Genomic DNA, 26929 nt, shown 5'->3' with positions numbered 1-26929 from the left:
GTTAGCATGTCTGCTTCACAGCTTGGAGATCTGTATTGGAGTTTGAATTGGCACATCTCTGTGCTTGTCCATGCACTCCTGCTTTCTCCCTCTTCCCCAAAAAATGCATGTTAGACGAATTGGAAGCTCTAAATTGTCCATAGGTGTGAATGTGAGGGTTCACTATTTTTTGTATGTAGTTTCCCCTTGTTTACTGCGGTTACTTGGTACTGGACATGACTGCAATAAACGTATTTCCGTAAAGTAGGAATATTATTAATAATTCAAATATTTTCATTGTTAGAGCATAACAAATGTTTACGACCTCCTTGACACTTTTTTTTTTACTTTATTAGTGCCCTCTAATCATGAAATAACACCCATATACCAGTAATCACCTTCACACTCATTTCACCCAATACCTGTATATTAGCCTTGAGTGTGCTCTACTGTAGATGTGCCATTAGGCCAAAGGATCCTCCAAGCGCCATTGCTATGGCCGTGGCTCGACCACTAAAACACGATCACAACGTGGCAATCCTTTGTCACACAATACTTTGTATGGCTAACCAGGGCTGGGCTGCCATATAAACCACGAGCGTGTGTTGTTCTGCAAAAACTTGGTCAACAGTCACAGCTACGATCATTAGCTTTGTTGTTAGCAATCATTCTTGTTGGCAATGGATTCCACATAACTCACACCAAAACTGTGGTATTGATGTCAAAGATGAAGAGCATCTTGAATCAAAAGACTTGAGCCCCATCTTGCCCAGACAGGTTGATAGCTGATAGCAGTCTCAGTTAGCCTGAACTAAATGTTCGATTCTACGGCCCGCTGTTGTCTTTTGACATTGTCGCGCGTCAATGGTTCACCAATGTGAAGATATGTTCTGTTGTCCTGCCAAAAGTTGGTCAAATTAAGATTGTCGCGGTGAAGATAGTTAGCACACCCCTGATGGTTGAGGATTTCACATTAGTCGCATAATTTTGGTCTTGACCTCTGTATGTATGATGAGATTATCGCAGATCTTCAAGATGCAACCTTTTAACCAAATTTGAATAATAGGATATTGAGACTGATTTGGTGACTTTAAAGATTCCTTTTTTATTTATAAATGAAATTGTAAATGGGTATTTGGTGGGTAGATTTTGTAATATATTGTATTGTATTGTATTTTGTATATTATACGATGATGTATATTTTAACTGGGGACGGCGTGGCGAAGTTGGTAGAGTGGCCGTGCCAGCAATCGGAGGGTTGCTGGTTACTGGTTACTGGGGTTCAATCCCCACCTTCTACCATCCTAGTCATGTCCGTTGTGTCCTTGGGCAAGACACTTCACCCTTGCTCCTGATGGGTGCTGGTTAGCGCCTTGCATGGCAGCTCCCGCCATCAGTGTGTGAATGTGTGTGTGAATGGGTGAATGTGGAAATACCGTCAAAGCGCTTTGAGTACCTTGAAGGTAGAAAAGCGCTATACACGTATAACCCATTTATCATTTATAACTGTGGGTCCTTGTCCATAAGCTCTGTGCTTCTAGGGATGACCATTTTGCAGAACGGACTCTAATATTAACAAAAGAAACAATAATGTCTGTCTGTAAATAAATAAATAAATAAATAGTGCCAAGATTAGTCACCTGTTATTGTTGGCATGGTTCACCCTGAACCTGGAAAAGGAAGAACAGTTTGGTAAACTTTATCGATTGCCACAATATAATAATATAAAATAATATTACATCATTTAAAACTTAATTTAGGTCCAAAACATGTTCAATAAGCTGAAAAAAGGTACAAACAATAAATGAACCCACAAAGTAGTGAATCTGCGATTTAAAGTACCGTAGCACAGTTTGACTGTATGCCAGCTTGGTCACATGTGACATACTTGCTATGGCTCCCTATGTAGCAGATGTTTTGTGTTGTACCAGAGTGGTTGACATTTTCCTTTTTCAAAATAGTTTTATAATTTTCAATTGTCTGTGAGGACATGAATGTGTCCTGGCTGGTGATTTGATGATAACGAGAAAGAAAATGAAAAGGGAGACTGCGACTGAAAGAGACGTCGGGTTCCTGAGGGTCCAAACCCTGTTGTTAGCGAACCATGAATACAACCCGGATAAAATGATTTCTTAATTAATTCTGCATGGACAGATGATTTTGCCTGTACAATTTGAATAAAGATTAAAGGATTTTAAAAGTTCATAAACTGTGTTATGTTTTGCGGGTCCCATGTATTTTTCTTACTAGAGGCAAAATGGCTTTTTGTATACTTAAGGTTGCAAATCCCTGATCTATGTGTTCCCTGGGACAGACCCCAATAATTAGTAAATCTCAGTATTACAGTTTTTTCCAATTGCTTAAACATTACATTTTAAATTGTGACACAGTTAACAAAGTCTACACACAGTAAGCAAAACCACTGTGCAGATTGTTTCCTTTGCAATCTACTAATAAAAGTTTAAATCAATCAATCATTTTCCTAATATTAGGCATAGACTCTGCTTCACAGTGTTTGCGAAATATTACACACAATGCTTTACACACACATTACATGAGAATATCGCATGTGATGTGGATGAGATACTATGGCCTGATCCAGCTAGACGGGCAGGTGATGATTAGAATCAGTAACTGAGGCTTTTGAGTACGTTCCCTTGATAGAGTTGCTGTTGCCTAAGTCTGCACATATAGCCTATACTCTAGTCTATGCTGTCATTTTTATTTGTCTCCAGATTTTTTTTCAAACCTTTTTATTTGTCTCAGATTTGAATTTGTACTGCATGTTATTGTTGACTACTGTGATATGTTACTTTACCTGACTGTGGTAAAAATACATATTTTCAGTTTGCAGCATCATTGTTGAGCAGTTCTTGAAAAGATTACTGGATATTTTTACTTTCTCTTTAGGTCCTTACGTATAGGCCCACTTCAAAGTAAACAATGAGGATTGCTATGGATTTGCCGATATATTTTGTCAAGTTACAGTAATCATTCATCACATATGCTAAAAAGGTCGGGCAAAATGCCCCAAACATGTGATTTCTTACAGTAAAATAGGGTTTTTTACAAATGTGTTTTGTATTTATCACTGTTGTGGGTAACTCACTCCAATAGTGTCTTATCATTTGAAGTGTGAGTGAGATGAAAATAAAACTGCATTTTTACAAATGCTTGCTTTATTTTGATGAATGGGCATATGTTTTGAACGAAGTGTGTCATTTTGCAAATAATCTAGGGATTAAGAAAACTGAATGTTGTGTTTGGTAAAGTGTGTATATCTTTTGAAAAAAAGACACACAGTGAGTAAAATTGTGTGTAAGCAAATGGAAAAAAACTGTAATTCAGCGATATGTTGAGAACGATGAACATATTCTGCAGTGCCCTGGCCAACCACAATAATAAATATAACTGTTACTCAACATGAGCATAATTTATGTTCCGTAGACAATCTGAGCTGTATCACATTAGATTGAACAAATCTATCCAATGAGGTTGCAATAGTCAAAGAAGCACATTTCCCTACTCAACGTAATGTAAGCGCTCTCAGCGTTTGTTGCATGCAGCTGAAGTAAAGAGTGTGGCTGCCTCCCAGCTGCTGGGAATCAGTCAGCGTATGTGTGCATGTGTGTGTATGTGTGTGTACAGTATGTAGTTGTGTGTGTGTGTACTACAGAACACAATCCCCCCCTGCCTTGAGTTCCACACTGGGCTCCTGATGGATACAAACGTACATACACATGCACACTTCTTTCCCGGGAGATCTCATGTTCATGCTTTGCAGACTTATTCGTGGGTCTGCAGCTGCGGGGGCTTATCATGTGAGAAAAGGGGTGGGACACAAACAGACAGGATGACATTTCTTGCTGAATTCAGCCCTTCACGCAGTGTTTCCTCATCCCTTGGTCACGTTGTCCACTCTGCAGTGATTCACCTTCTTTCTGCTGTTTGGCAAAGCACGTGTGCTGACAAAAGCTGCCCCTGTAGGTTTTTTTTACTGCCTTCCCGTAAGCTTTCCTTCCAACGTACAATGTGTAGTCGTTTCTGCAAAGGTGTTAGCATGGTACAAAAATAAAAACCATACTTTGACAGCTCATTTCCCCCCAAGATGTGTGATAATAACATGCAGTGTGTTTAATCCCCTGTGGGGGATTTGAGATTGATACGGCCATTAAGAGATTCAGAGTATTTTTCACGTCAGTCTAGCCTGAAAACGCCATTTCTTAAAGATTCTCCTCTAGGTGAGTTTAGCGTACAACTGTAATAAAAAGCTCCATCAGATAAGAGCCGGTTCTCCAAGATAAAGCATGCATTGTCATTTCTCTCAGTGGCGCTAAAATCTCACATGCACGCTTGTGTCGTCATCCATGTTTGCAGCAAATCCTCCATGCATGTGAGCAAATTGTCACAGATTAGACCCCCCGCTGAGGAAACAGCCAGGATTACTGTCAACCTATTTAATTTCATATATTTTTTAAACCTGTTTGATCTTTTATACATTTTATTACCATTTTTTGGTTGATCTTCGTAATTTTATTTAACCAAACTAGTACAGCACTTTGAGGCAGCTTGAGCTGTTGTTCAAAGGCTCTTAATAAATAAACCTTGATCTTGACCGTGACCTTGACCGTTGACGTGCTTCCACATGGCTTAATGAATCTGTAAAAGATCATTACTGAATTGCATCCCAGACACAATAAGGTAAATGGTCTGTATTTATAGAGTGTATTAATAGATACCCGAAGCGCTTTACCTATGTATCACATTCAGCCATTCACACACTGATGGCGGAGGCTGCCATGCAAGGCGCTAACTACGACCCATCAGGAGCAAGGTGGGTGAAGTCTCTTGCCCAAGGACACAACGGCCATGACTAGGATGGTGAAGCTGGATTCGAACCAGGAACAATTTGCTGGCACAGCCGCTCTAAAATCTGAGCCATGCCGCCCCTTATCAGTTGGTTTAATTTGAATGATGTATTGGAAGATGAACATCGAAAAGAGCATTGGATTGCAGCAGAAATATTTGCAAGATGTTCACTCTGACGTAACATATTTTATGATAGTGGCAATTCACATAATAAATAGCAGCCGTCCATTCCACCTGTTCTCATTGGGGTTGCGGGTGAGCTGGAGCCTAGCCCAGCTTAGTTCAGGGTACACCCAGGACTGTTAACTAGTCAATCAAAGGACACACACAGACAAACAACCATTCACATTCCCTTACAGACAATATAGTCTACAGCAGTGCTATTAAGCTGTTGGCCCGGGTACCAAATCAAGCCCAGGAATGACACTATAATGGCCCCCAAGTTGAGTTCAAAAATTGGGAGACAAACATTTTTACAGAAAATTCCTGAAATGACTGGAGTGCTCCTGTTGTTTAGAGCAGTGGTCCCCAAACTTTTTGTAGCTGCGGACCAGTCAACGCTTAAAAATTTGTCCCACGGACCGGGTGGGGGTTTGGTATTTTTTATTTATTTTATTTTATTTTATTTTTTCATAAAGAAATACAATCATCTGTGCTTACGAAGTGTATCCCTGCAGACTGTATTGATCTATATTGATTTATAATGTATTTATTGTGTTTTTTATGTTGATTTAATAAAAAATAAAATATATATATATATATTTTTTTTTTTATTTCTACCGGTCCGTGGACCGATTAGTACCGGGCCACGGCCCGGTGGTTGGGGACCACTGGTTTAGAGGAACTTGGATCAGTGTAAACACATTGGCAGATCCTTGCATTGACATGTTAACCTTGCTAGCAAACAAAGAACACTGGGGTCTAAACTTGTGATTTACATAAGTGAGGCTTTCCTCAAGGCACCCCTTTAAGTCCTCTCCTTTTTTACAGTTGCAATATTTTTTTAGTAATGCTGCTAATGTAACGAACCTGTGAAACAGGCTTGTAGGAATGATATAGCCTCTTGTGATTTTTTCCTGACCTAACGTATATATATATATATATATATATATATATATATATATATATATATATATATATATATATGTATATATATATATATATATATATATATATATATATATATATATATATATATATATATATATATATATATATATATATATATTATATATATATTTTTATATTATTTTTAAAAATCCGTCCTTTCTAATCCATTTTCTACCGCTCTCTGGGTCTCCTAGATGCTAAGGCAAACCATATTGTCTAAAAGTGCATTTTCCCATCGATAACATGATATCATCGCGCCGCTGTGTTGGGTGAGCGCGCGGCAAGTGCACGCTCTTTCAGTCAATTAGAGTGCGAGAAATAATATATATATATATATATATATATATATATATATATATATATATATATATATATATATATATATATATTAGGGGTGTGGGAAAAAATCGATTTGAATTCGAATCGCGATTCTCACGTTGTGCGATTCAGAATCGATTTTCATTTTTAAAAATTCGATTTTTTTTTTTAAATTTAAAAAAAAAAAGCATTTATTTCTTTTTTTTCTTTTTTTTTTAAATTAATCAATCCAACAAAACAATACACAGCAATACCATAGCAATGCAATCCAATTCCAAAACCAAACCCGACCCAGCAACACTCAGAACTGCAATAAACAGAGCAATTGAGAGGAGACACAAACACGACACAGAACAAACCAAAAGTAGTGCAACAAAAATGAATATTATCAACAACAGTATCAATATTGGTTACAATTTCAACATAGCAGTGATTAAAAATCCCTCATTGACATTATCATTAGACATTTATAAAAATAAAAATAAAAGAACAATAGTGTCACAGTGGCTTACACTTGCATCGCATCTCATAAGCTTGACAACACACTGTGTCCAATATTTTCACAAAGATAAAATAAGTCATATTTTTGGTTCATTTAATAGTTAAAACAAATTTACATTATTGCAATCAGTTGATAAAACATTGTCCTTCACAATTATAAAAGCTTTTTACAAAAATCTACTACTCTGCTTGCATGTCAGCAGACTGGGGTAGATCCTGCTGAAATCGTATGTATTGAATGAATAGAGAATCGTTTTGAATCGGGAAAAAAATCGTTTTTGAATCGAGAATAGTGTTGAATTGAAAAAAAAAATCAATTTTGAATCGAATCGTGACCCCAAGAATCGATATTGAATTGAATCGTGGGACACCCAAAGATTCACAGCCCTAATACATATACATATATATATATATATATATATATATATATATATATATATATATATATATATATATCGTATTTCCTTGAATAGCCGCAGGGGCACTAATTAATTTAAAACCTCTTCTCACTCCTGCGGTTACCAAAACCATGCGGAATGGGCAAGCATGCGCTAATTATTTTAAAACCTCTTCTCACTCCGGCGCATACATTATCATGAAAAGCACATTTAATAAAAAAAAACGTTATTATGATCTTACCTTTACTTGTAAATGGGTCCATGTGCAGCTGCTTCTGATCAAAGGCAGTCTTTCTTATCTTTCTTCAATTTTAAAAGTCTCTGGAGATATTCCTTTAATTATTACCTCCTGCTTCGATTGAAAGTCCAGTTTAGAAAACTGTTTTATTTTAGATATGTAATCCTCCATGTTAAAAGTGCAAGCAAACAATTGCTGCTCATGCTTGCTGCTTGTTGTCTTCTTCTGCAGTACCTGTCTCCTGCAGTACTGGTAGTCGCAAGAAGGATCACTATCGCCCTCTACCACCAGGAGGCGGGAGTCATTTAATGACTCATATTTGACCCGGCGGAAGTGCCAAGCATGCGCTAATTATTTTGCGAAACGAGTTTGACCCGGCTGTAATTCTAGGCAGGCGAATACTATATTCCCGGCGCCAATTCAAGGAAATACGATATATATATATATATATATATATATATATATATATATATATATATATATATATATATATATATATATATATATATATATATATATATATATATATATATATATATATATATATATATATATATATATATATATATATATACATATATACATATATTATATACATATACATATACATATACACATACAGTTCGGTCCCCGGCCAAATTTTTTAAACCTAATACGGCCCCCGAGTCAAAAAGTTTAGGGACCTCTGATTTAGGCTATTCACTGGTGGCCCGCAAGTTCAGTTAAAAAACTTGTGGGACTCACATTTTTGCAGCAGCTGCTTAAAAAACACTAGAATGCTGTCATAGCGATGATCTTTGACTCGCTTTTCTGCAGAATGTCCTCAAAAAGAACACAGCGCTCTTGTAACTCTGACACAATAAATAGACCAAAAGCAAATGTCTACTGTAGAGGATGCTGGTTCTCCGTAATATACTATACCAAGTATGGGATCTGAGCCGAGGATGTCGGTGTGACTTGTGCAGCCCTTTGAGACACTCGTAATTTAGGGCTATATAAATAAACATTGATTGATTGAAGTAAGAGTAATGGTGAAGTGTGAAGTTCAAACCCGTGGTCCTTGGCTTTCTGGAAATGTGAAAATTCATTGCAGTCATGTGCGGAACCAATTAATCACTATAAACGGATTTACGCAAAGTAGTAATCATTAGGTAAAAAATGTTTTTCATAACTACAGCATAAAATACCTTAACACAACCTTCTAAATACGTTTTTTCAACATTGTAAGAGCCCTCTAAACATGACATAACACCCTTTAGTCACCTTTACACGTGAGCCAATCAGTGGCCATGATACTGTAGTACTGATATTTTTTGTTCATTTAGCCATTTTAATGCTATACGGACACTCTAACCACTCAGTGGCCTTGTGGTAAGAGTGTCCGCTCTGAGATCGGTAGGTCGTGAGTTCAAACCCTGGCCAAGTCATACCAAAGACTATAAAAATGGGACCCATTACCTCCCTGCTTGGCACTCAGCATCAAGGGTTGGAATTGGGGGTTAAATCACCAAAAATGATTGCAGAGCGCGGCCACCGCTACTTCTCACTGCTCCCCTCACCTCCCAGGGGGTGAACAAGGGGATGGGTCAAATGCAGAGGACACATTTGACCACATCTAGTGTGTGTGTGAGACAATCATTGGTACTTTAACTTTAACTTTAAAAAATGCTTCATTTTGGCCAATTTTATCGAATAAGCTTTTTAAAAAAAACATTGTAAATGAAAGATTACACAACTATGTTTTTCTATTTTTATTGTCAACTACATTCTGCATGGAAAGTGCTGTGAAGAAATATTACTATTTATATGCCCTCTCTGCGTGAAGTGGCTTCATACCTGTTGCAATTTCAATTTGTGGTTTAATGCACCTGTGATGCTGTGCAACACACTTCTTGAGTTTGTCAGACACATCTTTTTTTTGTTTACTTTCATCTGCAAAGCCTCCTCCGTTGACATTTCTTACTTCTCAGCTTTAGCCGAGTTCACTTCTCCTCGAGTGCTGTCAAGAGCAGTCAGATGCAGCCAATCAAACATGGCACCTCATTAGGCATCAAGCATTCAGCTGTGCCCATTAACGTCCAGCCTCATGCCTTCCAAGAGCCATAGTGCTGCAGGACATCGGCATCATGCCCAGCACTCAACTAGCGCGCCACCTTTTCGCACCTCTTGAAAATGACATCCTAAATATGATCTCTAATTTCAACGCAGCTATTTGGAAGTTTGCTAGTAGAAGTAAGGTTGCATTTCTACACCTCTCATATTTGTCTTTGTCAAACATTCTTACATTAAACCGAATGATTTCACCTAGCTTAGTGCACCATGATGAAAAACATTGAATTTCAATTACTGTGCTTTGAATAATCCTCCAGACAGTGTGCATGTTTTGTTCCAATTTTAGACCTGTGATTTAATGGAGAGTGTTTCTGAACATGCACAACACAAGAGCAGGTCTGCTTTACTCAAAAGTGCCTCTTTACCACTGCAGTAAAAGTGCAGAAGAGCAGCCACCATCACTGGGACCAAAGCAGCAACTTCTGCCTGCCCCCACATGCCAGCCATGGTAAGACATGGAGCAGCCCAGGCCACTCACACAACCAGCAGGACCACTGCAAATGTAAGTGATCATTCATGACAGCTTTGCTGTTGGCAAGACACCATCGCAGGAGCCTTTTCCTCACTTTTGCTCTGTCTTGTCTCCAAACATCGAAGTGAACTTTCCTTTTTATGTGCTGCACAAGCTGACCGAGAAGGAAACTTTTAGCACGCTCTTAGCTACACCGGCTTCTGGATAAGCACAGTACAAATGTCTTATGTCTGCAGCTCTGGTGAGTGGTGGCTTCTCCCCTTCCTCCACAGCCACGTCAGGCTTCAGCAGCCAGGGGAGCAGTACGCTGCCCTGCCCTATGGCGCCCACCAGCCCGCGCATTTCAACGGGCAGGAGGAGGAACAGAAAGAAGGACCACAAGAGCTCACGTATGACAAAATTCTTATTAAAGGATTTTTTTTTTGCCTCCTTAAAATCAAACTTGTGCTGCATTTAAGGGGAATTTGGAAATACAGGAGATGTGTACTGGAAATATATTGTTGACCATGAAAAGCTAAAATTTGTTTGGGAAGAGAACCTCAACCTTTACACATGCAATAAACTTCTAATTTGTGTCTTTGGGACACGGAGTAGGATGGAGGAACTTTATTGTCATTAAAATTGTTACTTAAAAAAGTACAACAAAATTAAATTTTCAGTACAAACTCATCCAAAAAGAGATATACAGTTACAGAGTGGATAGAACGGTAACAATGATCGAGTTACTACAGGGGCGGTGCTTTTGTAAAAAAAAAAAAAAAGGTAGAAAAAATTATAAACATGAAGAAAAAAAAGCAAGTCCCAAACTAAACTCCTGGGGACGGAGTCTTAGTTTGAGACCAGGGAAAAACCTGAAGCTAAGCACATATACAGTCGCGATCAAAAGTTTACATACACTTGTAAAGAACATAATGTCATGGCTGTCTTGAATTTCCAATAATTTCTACAACTATTATTTTTTTGTGATAGTGATTGGAGCACATACTTCCTGCTTAATCACATGAGTTTACTTTTTGATTTTGACAGTTCCAGTTTAAATCATTGACTCATGATTAAAATGTTGTACTTAATGAGCGAAATTGTCACTGAAGTGAACAGTGCAAGCTTTTTAGAGACTTGACTGATAGTAAGGCATTCTTCATGACATGTGGTGACCAATGCAGCAAAGACTGTTTTTGTTGCTGTTTCGGTAGATTGGCTATTTTTAGTTTCATAAGGGTTAAAATTAGTGTTAGAAATTAGACATCAGCTTTCCTTCCGGTTTCATCCAGTCAGTGTGTCCTTTTGCTGATGATTGACGTCAGTGATTAATTTCTTCTCTATCACCATGTTATTTTGCTGCTTGTCCACAGTCTCTCATATTCTGCATTAACATGTCATCCTCACTCCCTCAGTGTCGCTGGCATCCAGCTCTGTGGGCCCAGGAGGTCAGATTTTTCATGTGGAAGTGATCGAAGTCATGCTGAGAGGGGATACTCTCACAGGTTTTGGGATCCAGCTGCAGGGGGGTGTCTTTGCCACAGAAACCCTCTCTGCTCCCCCCGTCATCCGCTTTATCGAGCCCGACAGCCCGGCTGAGAGGTAATGTGCACGACACCTCATAGAGGAAATACAAATTATATAGGGAGTCACCTTGAACTTGGAGTGCTCTGTAGTGCTAATCATTCCGGCTGGCAGTGACACACCAGCAGGCTAATTTTAGCCTCATGAGTCTTTGGTTTGAAGGCGGACACATTAGAAATGCATCACACTGATACAAGTCAGGCCCACAGACAAATAACTGAAGAAAAAAATATCCATGCAGTTTTTCCTTCGTTCTTCATCCAAACAATTTCATCCATGAACACAAACTCCCTTTAATATTACATGTGTGCATGTTTGTTTTTTCCATTTAACTTGGTGCTAAAATGTACCAAATGTGGTGCTTTTAAAGTACTCGTTAAGTGCATATATTTAATTGAGGAGATAAATATTCCATCCATCCATTTTCTACCGCTTGTCCCATATTGAGGCCAATAAAAATCTCTTTGTGTAGCCTGGCTCAGTGTGGGGTACTGTGACAGTAACAATAGTGATTGCACCATCAACACAGGTTAATCTCCCTTGTGTGACACCATTACGTCAAGCAGCAGTGGGACAGGAGTGCCTTGAGTACAGCCTCCCACTGTGATGTCAGCTTCCATGCAAGCTTAATCATGCACCAGCGGTGGTGATAGTAAATTCATGTTTGATGACAAGGATTCACGTCCTCACAGTTTGGGTCTTATTCATGTTGTAGGTGTGATGCTATTTTGGAAGATAAGCTTACTATTCAAAAGGTTTATGAAAAGCCTACGTACTTTGTACCAGAGATCTTCAACAAGGGGTCCGCGACCCCTAAGGCAAGACTATTCAACTGGCATCCCTGGGGCCAAATCCGGCCCGGGAATGACAACATATCGGTCCCCAAGTTCAGTTTAAAACTTGGGAGACAAACATTTTCGCAGCAAATTCCTAAAAACACTCGAGTGCTCGTGTTGTATAGAGGAACTTGGGACACTGTAAACATATTGGCAGATCCTTGCATTGATATTTGAACCTTGCTAGAAAATATAGAACAATGGGGTCCAAACTTGTGATTTGCACAACTGAGGTGTTCCTCAAGGCAACCCTTTAAAGGGGAACTGCACTTTTTTTTAAATGTTGCCTACCGTTCACAATCATTATGAAAGGCATGACTGATGATTTTTTTTTTTTTAATGCATTCTAAATATTAAACGTAAATAAAAGTGAGCTCCACTATTCCGACCATAAAATCCGATAAATAACCATTCAAAAAGCACCAACAATACACCAATTACATTTTGTGACTTCAATATTAACCAAGTATTGTTGATATTGCTATTATAAGCACTAATGAAGACAAACTATTTATAACGGTGCCATGATCACTACCGTGTGTGCCAATTTTTATATCATCGAGTGGTCTGCTGTTTCCTCGCTTCCCTGCTCCTTGGAAGTTTATTGTAGGTCATAAATAATGCATTTTACCTGGAAAGTAGATGGCTGGGGATGTAATCCGACAAGTTAGGACACTTTAACAGCCATTTAGGACCTGGAACTGAAACGACACGAAAAGAGCTTGTTCCCCCCAGCCTGTTTCTTCACAAGGATTATGAGACATTTTTCATCTAAATGGGAATATATGAACATCCTAGCAGTCGGCATCCTAATGACAGCAGACGTTGTACAGTAAGTGATGTTTTATTGTGTTTGTCGGCTCTCATAAAGTCTCCAGTGAGTCATAATCAGTGATGAAGATAAAAAAAAAAAGCTAATTTTGTGATGCGTTTTGGAAATTAATCCGCCGCGTATGTTTAAAATGCTCAAAATACGTAAATATTAAATGTTTTTAGAAATGTGCCTGTTACTACAGTACATATGTACTTGCATCATGTATAAACCCCTAATGGAGGTCCTTGGATGTTTTTTAAGAGCTTTATAGGCAGAATTGAACGGTTCCCATAGGCTCCATTGTAAGCGGACTTTTGATCACATTTATTTAATATCTATAATGCATTAAAACAATTTTATAAAACATCCATTGTCATGTCTCTCATTATGTGTGAACAATAGGCAACATTCCCCAAAAAGTGCAGTTCCGATTTTAAGTCTTCTCCTCTTTAATATGATTTATGTAACTTAGGTGTTGCTGTCGCTTGCTTTCTTTTAACTTCTTTAGTTATACTAATAGTGTTCCTCAAGCTTCCATTTAATACCAATTTCATTTAAAACCCAATATATGAAATATATATACAGTAAGTAGGTGGTACTGTCTACATTCCTCCATCAGTTTTGAGGTCCTTGGCCTGGAAAACATTATTTAATGAAAACAATTTTAGCTCATATTCTGTGGATGACATGTGACTGCATATGCATTCCTTACATTTGCATAGAGTGTAAATACATTGACTAAAACATTTGCAACATCTCCTTGTCATTCTGCATCACTGTAAACGATACAATAACAATGATAAACATATACCTCTGTGACCGTCAGAACTGAGCATTATCTTCATAATGGCACATACTTTTGCACTTGACCTTGTTACGTTTCATGTGCAGTGCCTCGCCAAAAAAAAAAAAAAGCGCCAGAAATGCATCCATTAAGTGTATCTTTGAAGTATTGCAAAAGATAAGCATACATAACAAAGTATGTATGCATCGAAGTATCGACATTATTAAACATGGTAACATACATACAGTATGTCTATTTTCCAAACACAACCCATCCATCCATTTTCAACCGCTTATCCCTCTCAAAGTCGCGGGGTGCTGGAGCCTATCCCAGCTGCACTCGAGCGGAAGGCAAGGTACACCCTGGACAAGTCGCCACCTGATCGCAGGGCCAACACAAATAGACAACATTCACACTCACTTTCACACTAGGGCCAATTTGTTGTTGTTAATCAAACTATCCCCAGGTAAGTCTTTGGAGGTGGAAGAAAGCTTGAGTACCCAGAGAAAACCCACGCAGTCACGGGGAGAACATGCAAGCTCCACACAGAAAGACCGGGAACCACTCGCTATACAGTCGTGGTCAAAAATGTACATACACTTGTAAAGAACATAATGTCATGGCTGTCTTGAGTTTCCAATAATTTCTACAACTCTTATTTTAACACGTACTTGTTGGTCACAAAAAACATTCATGAAGTTTGGTTGTTTTATGAATTTATTATGGGTCTACTGAAAATGTAACCAAATCTGCCGGGTCAAAAGTATACATACAGCAATGTTAATATTTGGTTACATGTCCCTCGGATGAGGTGGCGACTTGTTCAGGGTGTACCCTGCCTTCCCCCCGAATGCAGCTGAGATAGACTCCAGCGACCCCGAAAGGGACAAGCGGTAGAAAATGGATGGATGGATGGCCCTTGGCAAGTTTCACTGCAATAAGGCGCTTTTGGTAGCCACCCACAAGCTTCTGGTTGAATTTTTGACCACTCCTCTTGACAAAATTGCTGCAGTTCAGCTAAATTTGTTGGTTTTCTAAAATGGACTTGTTTCTTCAGCATTGTCCACACGTTTAAGTCAGGACTTTAGGAAGGCCATTCTAAAACCTTAATTCTAGCCTGATTTAGCCATTCCTTTACCACTTTTGACGTGTGTTTGGGGTCATTGTCCTGTTGGAACACCCAACTGCGCCCAAGACCCAACCTCCAGGCTGATGATTTTAAATGTGAAGAATTTGGAGGTAATCCTCCTTTTTCATTGTCCCATTTACTCTCTGTAAAGCACCAGTTCTATTGGCAGCAAAACAGGCCCAGAGCATAATACTACCACCACCATGCTTGATGGTAGGTTTGGTGTTCCTGGGATTAAATGCCCCACCTGTTCTCCTCCGAACATATTGTTGGGGATTGTGGCCAAATAGCTCAATTTATGTTATGTTTAGCATGTGATTTCGCAATGCACTGTAGGGCCGCAGTAGACATTTTTGTTGTCAAAAGCGTTTGTTTTCATGGCTGTACTGGACCCTCAGTCATGTAAAAGTGTGCAACAAACTGGACTAATGGATCGTACAAAATAAAATAAAAAATCCAGCGACTGTACTGAGACAAACTGTACCCTAATCCAAACTCTCACTACCTCAAAAAATAAGTGAAATTGATCCATATGAGCTCGTCCAATGGACAAGAGATTCGAGTAAGCTGCTGCCATTTTCGTAGCCAAACTTGTATACTGTATATAATTGTCAAAGGAGTCAGTTTATATACCGGTGAATAATTTCATAATGCAAAGTCTGTTAAGGCTTAGTGTTTTCTGTTTAAGTTGCACATAAACTGCGGCTTTCATCTCCTATGTGTCCGAGATGGAGTGAGGGTGCTCAGCATTGTTTCATTATGTTTGCCTGGAAAAAAAAGCCCATCATTACTTTTAAATACTTGGATCACTGCGCTACTTCTACAAAAATAATATTCAGTAATTTTTGTGCTTATCCAAGACTAAAAGTAAACAGACAACATGCTTTTTTTCACAAGACTGCGCGTTGTTTGTAGCCCGCAGCGAGCTTGACTAACGCTAGCAGCCTGCTTGGTTTGTCTTGGAAGATGTTTCGCCGCTCATCTGAGTAGGCTTCATCAGTTTGTGCTCATAGACTTAGATTGGTCAGATAAAGTTCAATGGTTGGTGCCAAAACCCCAAATATTTATACTCCAAATATTTGGAGTGTAAATATATTTGTTAAATAAAAGTTCTGCCTTGTTTATAATAAATACTTTGGCCTACTACACTACCGTATTTTAATGTTGGTCATTATCATGATCATTGGAGAGCCATGTGTTTTCTAAGGTGGTACTTGGTAAAAATAAGAAAAGTTTGAGAACCACTGCTCTAAGTGTTGCCAAAAAAGTAATTACTTCACTTCAAAAGCATAAAGCTGTCATAAGCTTAGTGTTTTTCATACGTACCATTGGACAATTAGTAATTCCATTTGTTCAAACCTTTTCTAACATTCCACACTACTAATAATAAAAGTATGTACTATAATTCGTGCTGATATTGTATCGGACTAAAGTTGACTAATATCCAATACTCCAATATCTGTATTGTAACGGAAGTGAAAAAGTTGTATCGGGACACTCCATTCAATTCAAATTCAAAAAACTTAATTTGTGCCCGGGGGGCAATTAAGAGGGACACAGAGCAGTGAATGAGCGACAATTTCAAGTTGAAACACAAAATTATAGTTAAATAAAAACATATACATTACATACATACAGAGCTCTGTGCGAGTAGGCAGATATTAGATGAAGTGATTGTGGTGCATGACAGATTAAAAATATACTACAGCTATATAAATTAAATACTGTAAGAATAATAAAGTGACCGTAGTGCATGAAGTCCGCTGTAAGCAGAATAAGAAAAAAGTCATAAGGGTTTAGGGGCAGGTTGGTGGGAGTGTAGGGGGATCAGCCCTGGGGACAAAGGCTGCTCTTCTGTGTCCTGCAGTAGGGACAAGGAAGCTGACATATTGAGGGGAAACACTCAAACTCTGTAAATAGAGCGTGTGAGGAGTCCTGCATGATCCGACCTGCTAACTCGAGTGTCTGCTGCTCGTAGATGGTAGACAGAGTCCTTACAGGAAGTCCAATGATTTTAGAACAGACTTTGACCCTGTTCTGCAGGCGGTTTCTGTTCTGGAGGCTGGTGGAGTGGAACCAGCAGATTAAGGAGAATGTAATGATACCGCGGGAGGTCTTGTGGGGAGTGCTCAGAGAGTATGGGGTAACGGACTGTCTTATTGTGGCGGTCCGCTCCCTGTATAATCAGTGTCAGAGCTAGGTCCGCATTGCCGGCAGTAAGTCGGACCCGTTTCCAGTGAGGGTTGGACTCCGCCAAGGCTGCCCTTTGTCACCGATTCTGTTCATAACCTTTATGGAAAATAATTTCTAGGCGCAGTCAGGGCGTTGAGGGGATCTGTTTTGGTGGCTGCAGGTTTAGGTCTCTGCTATTTGCAGATGATGTGGTCCTGATGGCTTCATCTGGCCAAGATCTTCAGCTCTCACTGGATCGGTTTGCAGCCGAGTGTGAAGCGACTGGGATGGGAATCAGCACCTCCAAGTCCGAGTCCATGGTTCTCGCCCGGAAAAGGCTGGAGTGCCATCTTCAGGTTGGGGAGGAGACCCTGCCCCAAGTGGAGGAGTTCAAGTACCTCGGAGTCTTGTTCACGAGTGAGGGAAGAGTGGATCGTGAGATCGACAGGCGGATCGGTGCGGCGTCTTCAGTAACGCGGACGCTGTATCGATCCGTTGTGTTGAAGAAGGAGCTGAGCCGGAAGGCAAAACTCTCGATTTACCGGTCGATCTACGTTCCCATCCTCACCTATGGTCATGAGCTTTGGGTCATGACCGAAAGGACAAGATCACGGGTACAAGCGGCCGAAATGAGTTTCCTCCGCCGGGTGGCGGGGCTCTCCCTTAGAGATAGGGTGAGAAGCTCTGTCATCCGGGAGGAGCTCAAAGTAAAGCCGCTGTTCCTCCACATCGAGAGGAGCCAGGTGAGGTGGTTCGGGCATCTGGTCAGAATGCCACCCGAACGCCTCCATAGGGAGGTGTTTAGGGCACGTCCAACCGGTAGAAGGCCACGGGGAAGACCCAGGACACGTTGGGAAGACTGTCTCCCGGCTGGCCTGGGAACGCTTCGGGATCCCCCGGGAGGAGCTGGACGAAGTGGCTGGGGAGAGGGAAGTCTGGACTTCCCTGCTTAGGCTGCTGCCCCCGCGATCCGACCTTGGATAAGCGGAATAAGATGGATGGATGGATAATGATACTCTCGATGAAGGAGTCGTAGAAAGTCAGGAGGATGTTCTTCGAAGGAATTGAGCTTCCTAAGGAGGTATTTTCTTTGCTGACATTTCTTGAGAATATCCTCCGTGTTAGAGCAGAATTTTAGCAGGTTGTCAAAGACTGTATGCAGGTATTTGTACGCCTCAACTACTTCAACAGGCTTTCCGTGCCTTTCCTTGGCATTAATGGCTGTGTTGAGATATTTTGAAGGGACAGCAAAGTGACACGTTTATTCAACAGTCACTACTTCCCATTGTGTCAAAGTGTAATTTCCTTAGTTTTCCAGAAAAAAATTGTTTGATGAAAAGTTATGAGGGTTGTGCTAACGTTTGTGAGGTACTGTATTTATCCAATAGATGATGGGTATAGTTAATCACAATAGAATTAGTTTTAGATCAAATTACAGTCACAATGAGACTCTTTGTGCAGTACATTATATTACAAAGAAGCAGTGTTGCACTTGCTATTTTCACATATTAGTTACTGGTTTGCGAGTGTCATGTTGCGTTCCCGTGTGCAGGTGTGGATTGCTGCAGGTAGGAGACAGACTCTTGTCCATCAATGGCATCCCAACTGAAGATGGCACTTTGGAGGAAGCCCACCAGCTCCTCAGAGACTCTGCTTTGACCAGTAAGGTCTCAGTAGAGATTGAGTTTGATGTTGCAGGTATAATAAAGTCTTACTTTCCTTTTACCAAGTATTCACAGAATGTACTGTAAATCGCTGACATTTACATTGCATTCTTTGATTATTAGAGTCAGTGGTTCCCAGCAGTGGAACCTTCCATGTCAAACTCCCCAAGCGAAGAGGAATGGAGCTTGGCATCACCATAAGTGGTGAGTTTGGCAGCATGCTGGCCAGCAGGGGGCCTCATTGTTCAAATGTTCACACTTTTTTCCAGCAACTATGTTCACTGAATGATGACTATTGACTAAAACGAAGAAAAAAATATGATGGTAACTTTACCCAGTTTTTGTGGTTAAAGTTTGCAGTGGTGTAGGACTGCAATAGATTACTATGAGAGGAGTTTCTTCTATTTTGTCTACATTATTTACATATTAGAAGAGTGGCAACATGTTAAAAAGATCTCACAAATAGATTAATATATTTTGGAAAAAAATAAAAGTGCCCCCTTGGAATGGTGAAACAGAAAATGTATGTATGTGTCCACAACCATATTTTGTTATGTTTATTATCATTAATATTATTTTTCACAAAATTCAATTGTATTTTTCTTTCTTATAGGGTTTGCACTAGTTGTTTGACTGAGATCTTTAATGTTTTTAATAAAATCTGTGTATATTGATTATTTCTAAAAAAAAAGATAAAAATAAATAAAAACTACAAAAAATGTATTTAAAAAAAAATCCTCATCACGAAGGACAAATTTTAGTTAGTTTGCTTTTTGTTTTATATACAAACAGCTGTATCTCAAAAAAATGTAATATTGTACAAAAGTTATTTTATTTCAGGAGGTACATTGTACCTTTTTAAAGTCTCAGGAGGCCTTTGAAGATCACTTGCTGATTAGAGTTTTCCCCACAAGTATCAAATGTTATGAAATACTGAATTTAGGGGTTTCATGAACTGTTGGGTGTGCTCTTCATAAGAAATATGTGCTTAGTAATAATTTATAGCACAGATCATTTCCTACAATATTCTAAATTGAGATTCGCCAACTCTAATACAAACACGATACAAGCTACTTTTTTCTATTCCTGAAGATTACAGAAAACAATAATAATGTAATTATTTTTCACCAGCAAGTAAGAAGCCAGGAAAGCCCCTCATCATCTCTGACATCAGAAAAGGCAGCATAGCACACAGGTATACTATTTTATCACACGCACACACACCAGAATAGTACACACATATACTGTACTTGTGTTGTCCAGGCCGGATGTAAGAATGTGTGAGATTATTTATGAACAAAATAATTGTGTGCCTGTGCCACACTACTTTTGTAATTGCATTGATGATCAAAACTAGTTGAGTAGTTGTGTTGATTGGAGCAGAGGTTGCGGTCAATCCCAGTGATCCCCATGAGTCACTGATAGATTGATAATGCCAGTCAGAAGCAGCACTTAATCACAGTATGGTCCCCTTACGCTTGTAGGACAGGCACTCTAGAGCCTGGAGACCGGCTGCTGGCCATCGACAGTGTGCGTCTTGAGAACTGCACCATGGAGGACGCTATGCACATCCTGGAGCAGGCGGAGGACATGGTCAAGCTCAGAATCCAGAAAGACGAGGACAACATTGGTATAGAGAACCTGCACTCTGAACATAAAAAGTGTTTTACACAACAGTGACATGAGAGAATGTTCTTGTCCAGATGAGCTGGAGATGTCCGGCTCTATCATCTACACAGTGGAGCTAAAGAGATATAACGGACCTCTGGGGATCACAATTTCTGGCACCGAGGAACCTTTTGACCCCATCGTTATTTCGGGTCTCACCAAGAAAGGTCTGGCAGAGAGGTGAGCGGTGTGACACAGGTGTCAAGGTCGTTATTTAAGAAGACTAACATGTGCATTTGACCTAGACGTGACGCTAATGACTAGTGTGTCATTGTTTTCACTTGAATGAGACGATAAACAGTGGCTGTCTCATTTCTATTAGAAGAAGCCTCTTTCTCCGTGTCTGTCTGCACGCTGGCAGCCGGACTGTTTATCTGTACCCGCCCTGTCTGGTATTCTTGTCTGCTCCTCTTTCCAAACTCTGCAGGACCGGGGCCATCCACATAGGGGACCGCGTGCTGGCTATCAACGGGGTCAGTCTAAAAGGCAAAACACTGAGCGAGGCCATCCACCTCCTGCAGATGGCCGGGGAGTCCGTCACGCTGAAGATCAAGAAACAAGCCGACAGCCTGTTGGCTTCACCTCGTTCCCATGGCAAGGAAGCACACACCGTAGTAAATAAGCAGAAATGATCAAATATGCCACATATTTTTATCTTGGAATGATGGAGCAATAGCTCATGTTAGCCCCCGCCTTTTCATGGCGAGAAAGGGACACTGACCCTTGTCGTATGACTTTAATCTGCAGTTACTGTCCAATTAACAAGAATAATAATGTCACACTTATGCTTTAAGACATTATGCTGTAGAACACAGGTCTCAAACTCAAGGCCACATCATTTTTTCTGCTAAATGTGTTTCAAAGTTGACAGAAAAAAAGTTTACTGCAGGCAACTGCAGTTCTTATTAATATCCATTAATTAACATTAATAGTATTTGATGCAAACATCTATTCCAAGCATTTTTGTTGTCATTGAACCCCTTTTTTTCCATCAGTTTGTTGGCATGCAATATGATAATCAAATGGAAGGGGCCGTTGTGTAACAATAGCATGTGGTAATTACTCATTTATGGTTTTGGAGTGAACATTTTTTGTTTATAACAGCATAATGCAAAGGTTCTACTACAGAGGGTCCTGGGGTCCCACTTAAATATTAATGCAAAATTACACATTTTTTGTATTCAATAATCATATCTAACCCACTTACAGTTTTACAAGATAAACTTCGTCAAATGGTAGAAAACCATGTTTTAATCACAGATTTTTACCAAGGCCTTGGTCAGGCTGATTACAAATACTCATCAAATATACTCCAAAAGAAGGGATTCATTAAAACTGATGAAAAGCACAATTACATACAATTACTCATTGCTAAGAAATAAATACATTCAAACTAAATTGATAATAAATAATGATATATATTTCTTAAATAAACTGTCAATAAAATTTAAGGTTAAATGAAAATACAGCTTCACCACTTAAGTCATAATTTTTGCGCTTAAACTTCTTTATATTTTAGCTCCAGACTTTTTTTTTTATATTGTCATTACTGCCACAAGTGGTGGAAACGTGTATTACAACTGAGTATCACTGCAGCACATACGGACCATAGCTGAGAAACAGATATTTTTTGGCAGCCCTCTAGGGGGTGCTCGCGGCCCAACAATGGGCCGATAGTAATGAGGATTCTATGGTTAAGAAACACTGGCTTATTGGACATGTATTCATATTTATTTCATGTTATTATTCGTTCTTTTATTTTTTTTACGGCAGGTCCCGGACCCCAGCTGACTTAGGTGAGGGCGGCTGGGGGAGTGGTTACATTCTGGTGCACGCCTGCAGTATATGGGCAATTTAGATACTCTAAATCTAGGGTCTCAAAATCAATTTAACTGGGCGCCGTTACAGGTAGTCTTGTTGAGGCCGGGCCGCATCAAGTCCAGTTTTTCCTACAGAATCGCGTTTCAACCACATAACATTTAACTACTTCTACCAGCAGCTATAGTGACAATGAGCTATATGGTAAGCCTTCAATCCGGGGTGTCAAACGTGTTCTTTTATTGAGGGTATGTCGCGGTTCCAGGCATTCGTGGGTCACATAAAATATGTAGTGGGCCAAATCTGGCACATGGACCTTGAGTTTGACACCTGTGCCCTAAGTCACTATAAAAGTGAAATTGAATGTCAAAATAATGTATTTTGACACTTGAGTTCCCTACGACATGGTCAAAAACACTTTAGACTAAAACATATGTAGATTTTACGGTAAACTGGCAGCTCAGTCGCCAGAATTTTACTGTAAAATACTGTAAAAATGGAACCAAGGTCATTTTACGGAAAAATTCTGGCGACTGAATAGGACAAAAAATAATAAATTGAAAAATGTTGTTTTTTTACGGTAAAAGTTGACTTTTTGTTTTTCTTAACAGTTAAACTTGCTTACAGGAAGTTGCTCTTTATGTTGCCCGGTGTGTGTTATGCCGTAATTTTTGTGTCTGCACCGTTATTGTAACTGTATTTTATGAAGTTTAGTCTATGAAGAAAGGGCCACAAATACGGGCCTGAGGTCTGTGAGTTTGAGACCCCTGCTCTCAATAAACTACATGTTCCTCCCATGTTGACTGCTAACTTCCAGAGTACGACGCCAGGCGGGTTCTGGACAGAGAAGCTGGCTTTTTGAATGACCTTGACGATGAACTGATGGACTCACATCGACTGGGTAAACACTCAGAGATCTACTCTGCCACTGTGCCCAGCATTGATTCGGCGATGAGCTCCTGGGATGGCTCAGGATGCGACGCTGGCTACAGTACCCAAGGTGAGTGAATGCTTAACTTTTTGAAATTATTTTTAACAATTGTCTCATCGGTTATCGTTCTCATCTTGTTCTTGTTGAAGGAACATATCTTCAAAAAGATATGTTGCTGAATCCCAATGAATGGAGGCGAACAAAGTACAGGAGCCCAGTGGGGTCCAGCACTGCAGGACTGATGCACCAATCAGGGCTCTATGATGGCAGACTGACTGAGGAGGACTGGGACAAGATGCCTGGGTAGGAGCACTGCTTTCTTTCCTCCCGGTTGGGTCATCCTTATGATTTTGTTTAAATGTATTTCTGCAAGCTTCTTTGTTTATGCAATGTTGTTTGCCGAAGGCCCAGTGTGAGTCATATAGATCAGTGGTCCCCAACCACCGGGCCGCGGCCCGGTACCGGTCCGTGGATCGATATTTCTGGTTCCTACATTATATATCAATATAGATCAATACAGTCTGCAGGGATACAGTCCGTAAGCACACATGATTGTAATTTTTTATGACCAAAAAAAAGTAAATAAAGCCCAACCCCCCCCAACACGGGTCCGTGGGACAAATTTTCAAGCGTTGACCGGTCCGCAGCTACAAAAAGGTTGGGGACCACTGATATAGATGTTAAAGCACCACAGCAGCATTGTGCTTGTCATTTGATGCTTTCATGTTGTTTGCTCGTCCAAACTGTCCTTTTCTTTTCTTTCTCAGGTATTCTCTCTCTGATCTGCTTTACTAATTACCCACAAGCTCTTTGGTGTGTCACCTTTTTCATGTCCACACCGAAACACATCAGGACACGTCAGCCATATGTGTCTCCTTGTACCTTTTTTTTTTTTTTGTCATTTATCCTCACATTCGTTCACTGTTCTACTTTTGTTTCATAAAAAAGAGAAATAACTTCTTAAATTATTTTCTGTTGGACTGCTCAGTGTTTAAGATGTGAGAGAATTTATAATAACCCCCCTGTGTGGTCCTGAGAGACTTTCAAAGGGACTCTCCTTCATGAAGCCAAACAAAAACAACCTACATTTCCCACGCTGCTTTCAAACGCAGCACCGGCCTCAAGACCGCAGGACTGCTCTCACGTTGTGGTTACTGCGTTGTCATAGATTCATCAGCCCCCCTCATTGCCATGGCACCCTGAACCAGGAGGATAGCTTCTGGTCCCAGGCTTTGCAGGACCTGGAGACCTGTGGCCAGTCAGAGATCCTCAGGGAGCTTGAGGTAGGCCAGTCTCCTTGTCTCCATGTCTGGTTTATCCTCTACTCCCAGACCAGTGTCAAACTGCATGGTCATGCCAGATGAAGCATTATCATAATCTGGAGAGTGTGTAAACTGCTGTTAAATCGGACACAACAGACAGACACCTGTTGCCAGATTCAGTGACATTAAAATATGTGTCGTTTGTTGTGCTTTTACAGGCGTCCATGACAGGTAGTGCTTTTAGTCTGTACCTGGAGGAGACCAAGACCAACGACGACTCCATGTTTCCATCAGAAATAAGTCCCATTAAATGTGAAGCCTCAAAGAATAGGCGCAACCACAGCATGTCCTCTGGATCTGAAGACATGACATTCCGGTGCAGCAGAGGGTCCGAGGCTTTGTCTTCCGCTAGCCTGGCCCTGCACAAGGTAGTCGACTGTAGGAAAAACTGATTTGCAATTTCCTGTTTATGAACAATTACACATAAGTTGTGTTTGTCCTCACTAAGACGTCTTGATTATGTAATCTGAGTCCCTCAATGACTTTAGTGAGTCAAAGCTGTTTGGGGTGGAAACTATCCGTTTGCTATCATGGCACCAAATCACAGCTATAGTTTGGTCAAAACATACAGTATTGGTCTTATCATGTGGTTCAAAATATGAAGCAGGTATTCGTAACGATTCAAAAAGTACTTCTTAGTGTTAATTACATTTTCAGATTTTTTCAAACTGTCTGTGGTTTATTATATAGGGTTTTACGGTATACCGGTATTAGTATAGTACCGCGATACTAGTGAATTTTATTCGCCTCTGAAAAGTACCGGTCCGCCGCACCCCCCGCCACGTCACGTCGTGTCATTGCTGGTTTACGAGCAGACGAGCATGTTCGGTAGCACACAATCACGGAGTACTTACAAGCGGACACAGTGTGTAGACAGAAAAGGGAGAACAGACACATTTTGGCTTAAAAACTAACGATAAAGGTGAAGTTATAACACTGAAATGCCCACCGGAAAAGGTGCTTTAAGACATGGCTAGCTAGCGGCTAAAGTCCAGCCCCAGTCGGCAGTGTTTTAGCTACTTCTAAATTACTAATCCTTGCCTCCATGGCGATGAATAAAGGGAGTTTCTTACAAATATCATCCCTGCAGGACGAGGAATAGCTAAACATGTTTCACTACACACCGTAGCTCATCGGCGTCAAAATGTAAACGAACGCCTATGGTGGATCTACACCTAACATCCACTGTAATGATACCAAGTACAGGAGCGTATCTAGTCGATGCTACTATGATTACATCGATATTTTTTGGCATCACATCTTTTATTTTTTTTAAATGTATATTATGTTTATAAACTCAGGAAATATGTCCCTGGACACATGAGGACTTTGAATATCACCATTGTATGATCCTGTAACTACTTGGTATCGGATTTCTCAAATTGGTGGTATCATCCAAAACTAATGTAAAGTTTCCAAACAACAGAAGAATAAGTGATTACATTTTAACAGAAGTGTAGATAGAACATGTTAAAAGAGAAAGTAAGCAGATATTAACAGCAAATGAACAAGTACATTGATAATTCATTTTCTACCACTTGTCCTTCATAATTTTGACAAAATAATAGAATGGAAAATGACTGTTACTGCATATGTCAGCAGACTAAATTACGAGCTTTTGCTTGCTTACTTACTAATAAAAGACAAGTTGTCTTGTATGCTCACTATTTTATTTAAGGACAAACTTGCAATAACAAACATATGTGTACTGTACCGTAAGATTTTTTGTTCAAATAAAGCCAATAATGCAATTTTTTGTGGTCCCCCAAATTTAGAAAAGTATCGAAAAAATGTTGGTACCGGTACCAACATATTGGTATCGGGACAACAATAATATGATACATGTTTATTATACAGCAGTACCTCAACGTATGCGCTTAATTGGTTCTGTGATGGAGAGCTTAAGTCAGAATACTTAAGACAACTTAAATCACCGTCTCTGTCCCAATGCCGCATGGCAGCGGTAGTTATGACCTCAAGATGCGGAGAAAGCGTGCAGGCAAAAATATATTAAATGAACAAAACCAGTGCAGCTTGGAAAGAGCACAGAAAAACATCCAGAAAACAACACGTTTGTCAGCGTAATGACAGCACACATGAACGATTGACAAAAGCAATGATCCAGCACTGGGAGGAAGGGGAAGCTCAAATATACAGCCCTCTTATTAGTGATCAAAGGCAGGTGAGGCAAACCGTGCTCAGAAGCAGAGTAGTGGAGCCAGAACAGGAAG

At 39.9% G+C, this 26929-nt stretch overlaps 1 protein-coding gene across 2 annotated transcripts in view; it reads left to right on the top strand.

Annotated features, from left to right (window-relative positions):
* LOC133653882 (glutamate receptor-interacting protein 2-like) overlaps nucleotides 1-26929 on the top strand; it is a 60588-nt gene that overhangs the window by 28686 nt on the left and 4973 nt on the right. The window contains exons 10-22 of one of the 2 annotated variants that reach the window (XM_062053687.1): nucleotides 9899-10027; nucleotides 10234-10386; nucleotides 11392-11578; nucleotides 18848-18993; nucleotides 19083-19163; nucleotides 20091-20154; nucleotides 20444-20589; nucleotides 20663-20807; nucleotides 21055-21221; nucleotides 23263-23445; nucleotides 23526-23679; nucleotides 24545-24659; nucleotides 24857-25066. In XM_062053687.1, the coding sequence (XP_061909671.1) occupies nucleotides 9899-10027; nucleotides 10234-10386; nucleotides 11392-11578; nucleotides 18848-18993; nucleotides 19083-19163; nucleotides 20091-20154; nucleotides 20444-20589; nucleotides 20663-20807; nucleotides 21055-21221; nucleotides 23263-23445; nucleotides 23526-23679; nucleotides 24545-24659; nucleotides 24857-25066 (1880 nt within the window). The remainder of the gene's footprint in view (nucleotides 1-9898; nucleotides 10028-10233; nucleotides 10387-11391; nucleotides 11579-18847; nucleotides 18994-19082; nucleotides 19164-20090; nucleotides 20155-20443; nucleotides 20590-20662; nucleotides 20808-21054; nucleotides 21222-23262; nucleotides 23446-23525; nucleotides 23680-24544; nucleotides 24660-24856; nucleotides 25067-26929) is intronic. The other variant, XM_062053688.1, reaches the window with a different exon arrangement.

Source organism: Entelurus aequoreus, linkage group LG07, assembly GCF_033978785.1.
Source record: "Entelurus aequoreus isolate RoL-2023_Sb linkage group LG07, RoL_Eaeq_v1.1, whole genome shotgun sequence".
Taxonomy (NCBI): Eukaryota; Metazoa; Chordata; class Actinopteri; order Syngnathiformes; family Syngnathidae; genus Entelurus; species Entelurus aequoreus.
Note: the sequence above shows the minus strand (reverse complement) of the source record. Positions and strands in the feature narration are given on the sequence as shown.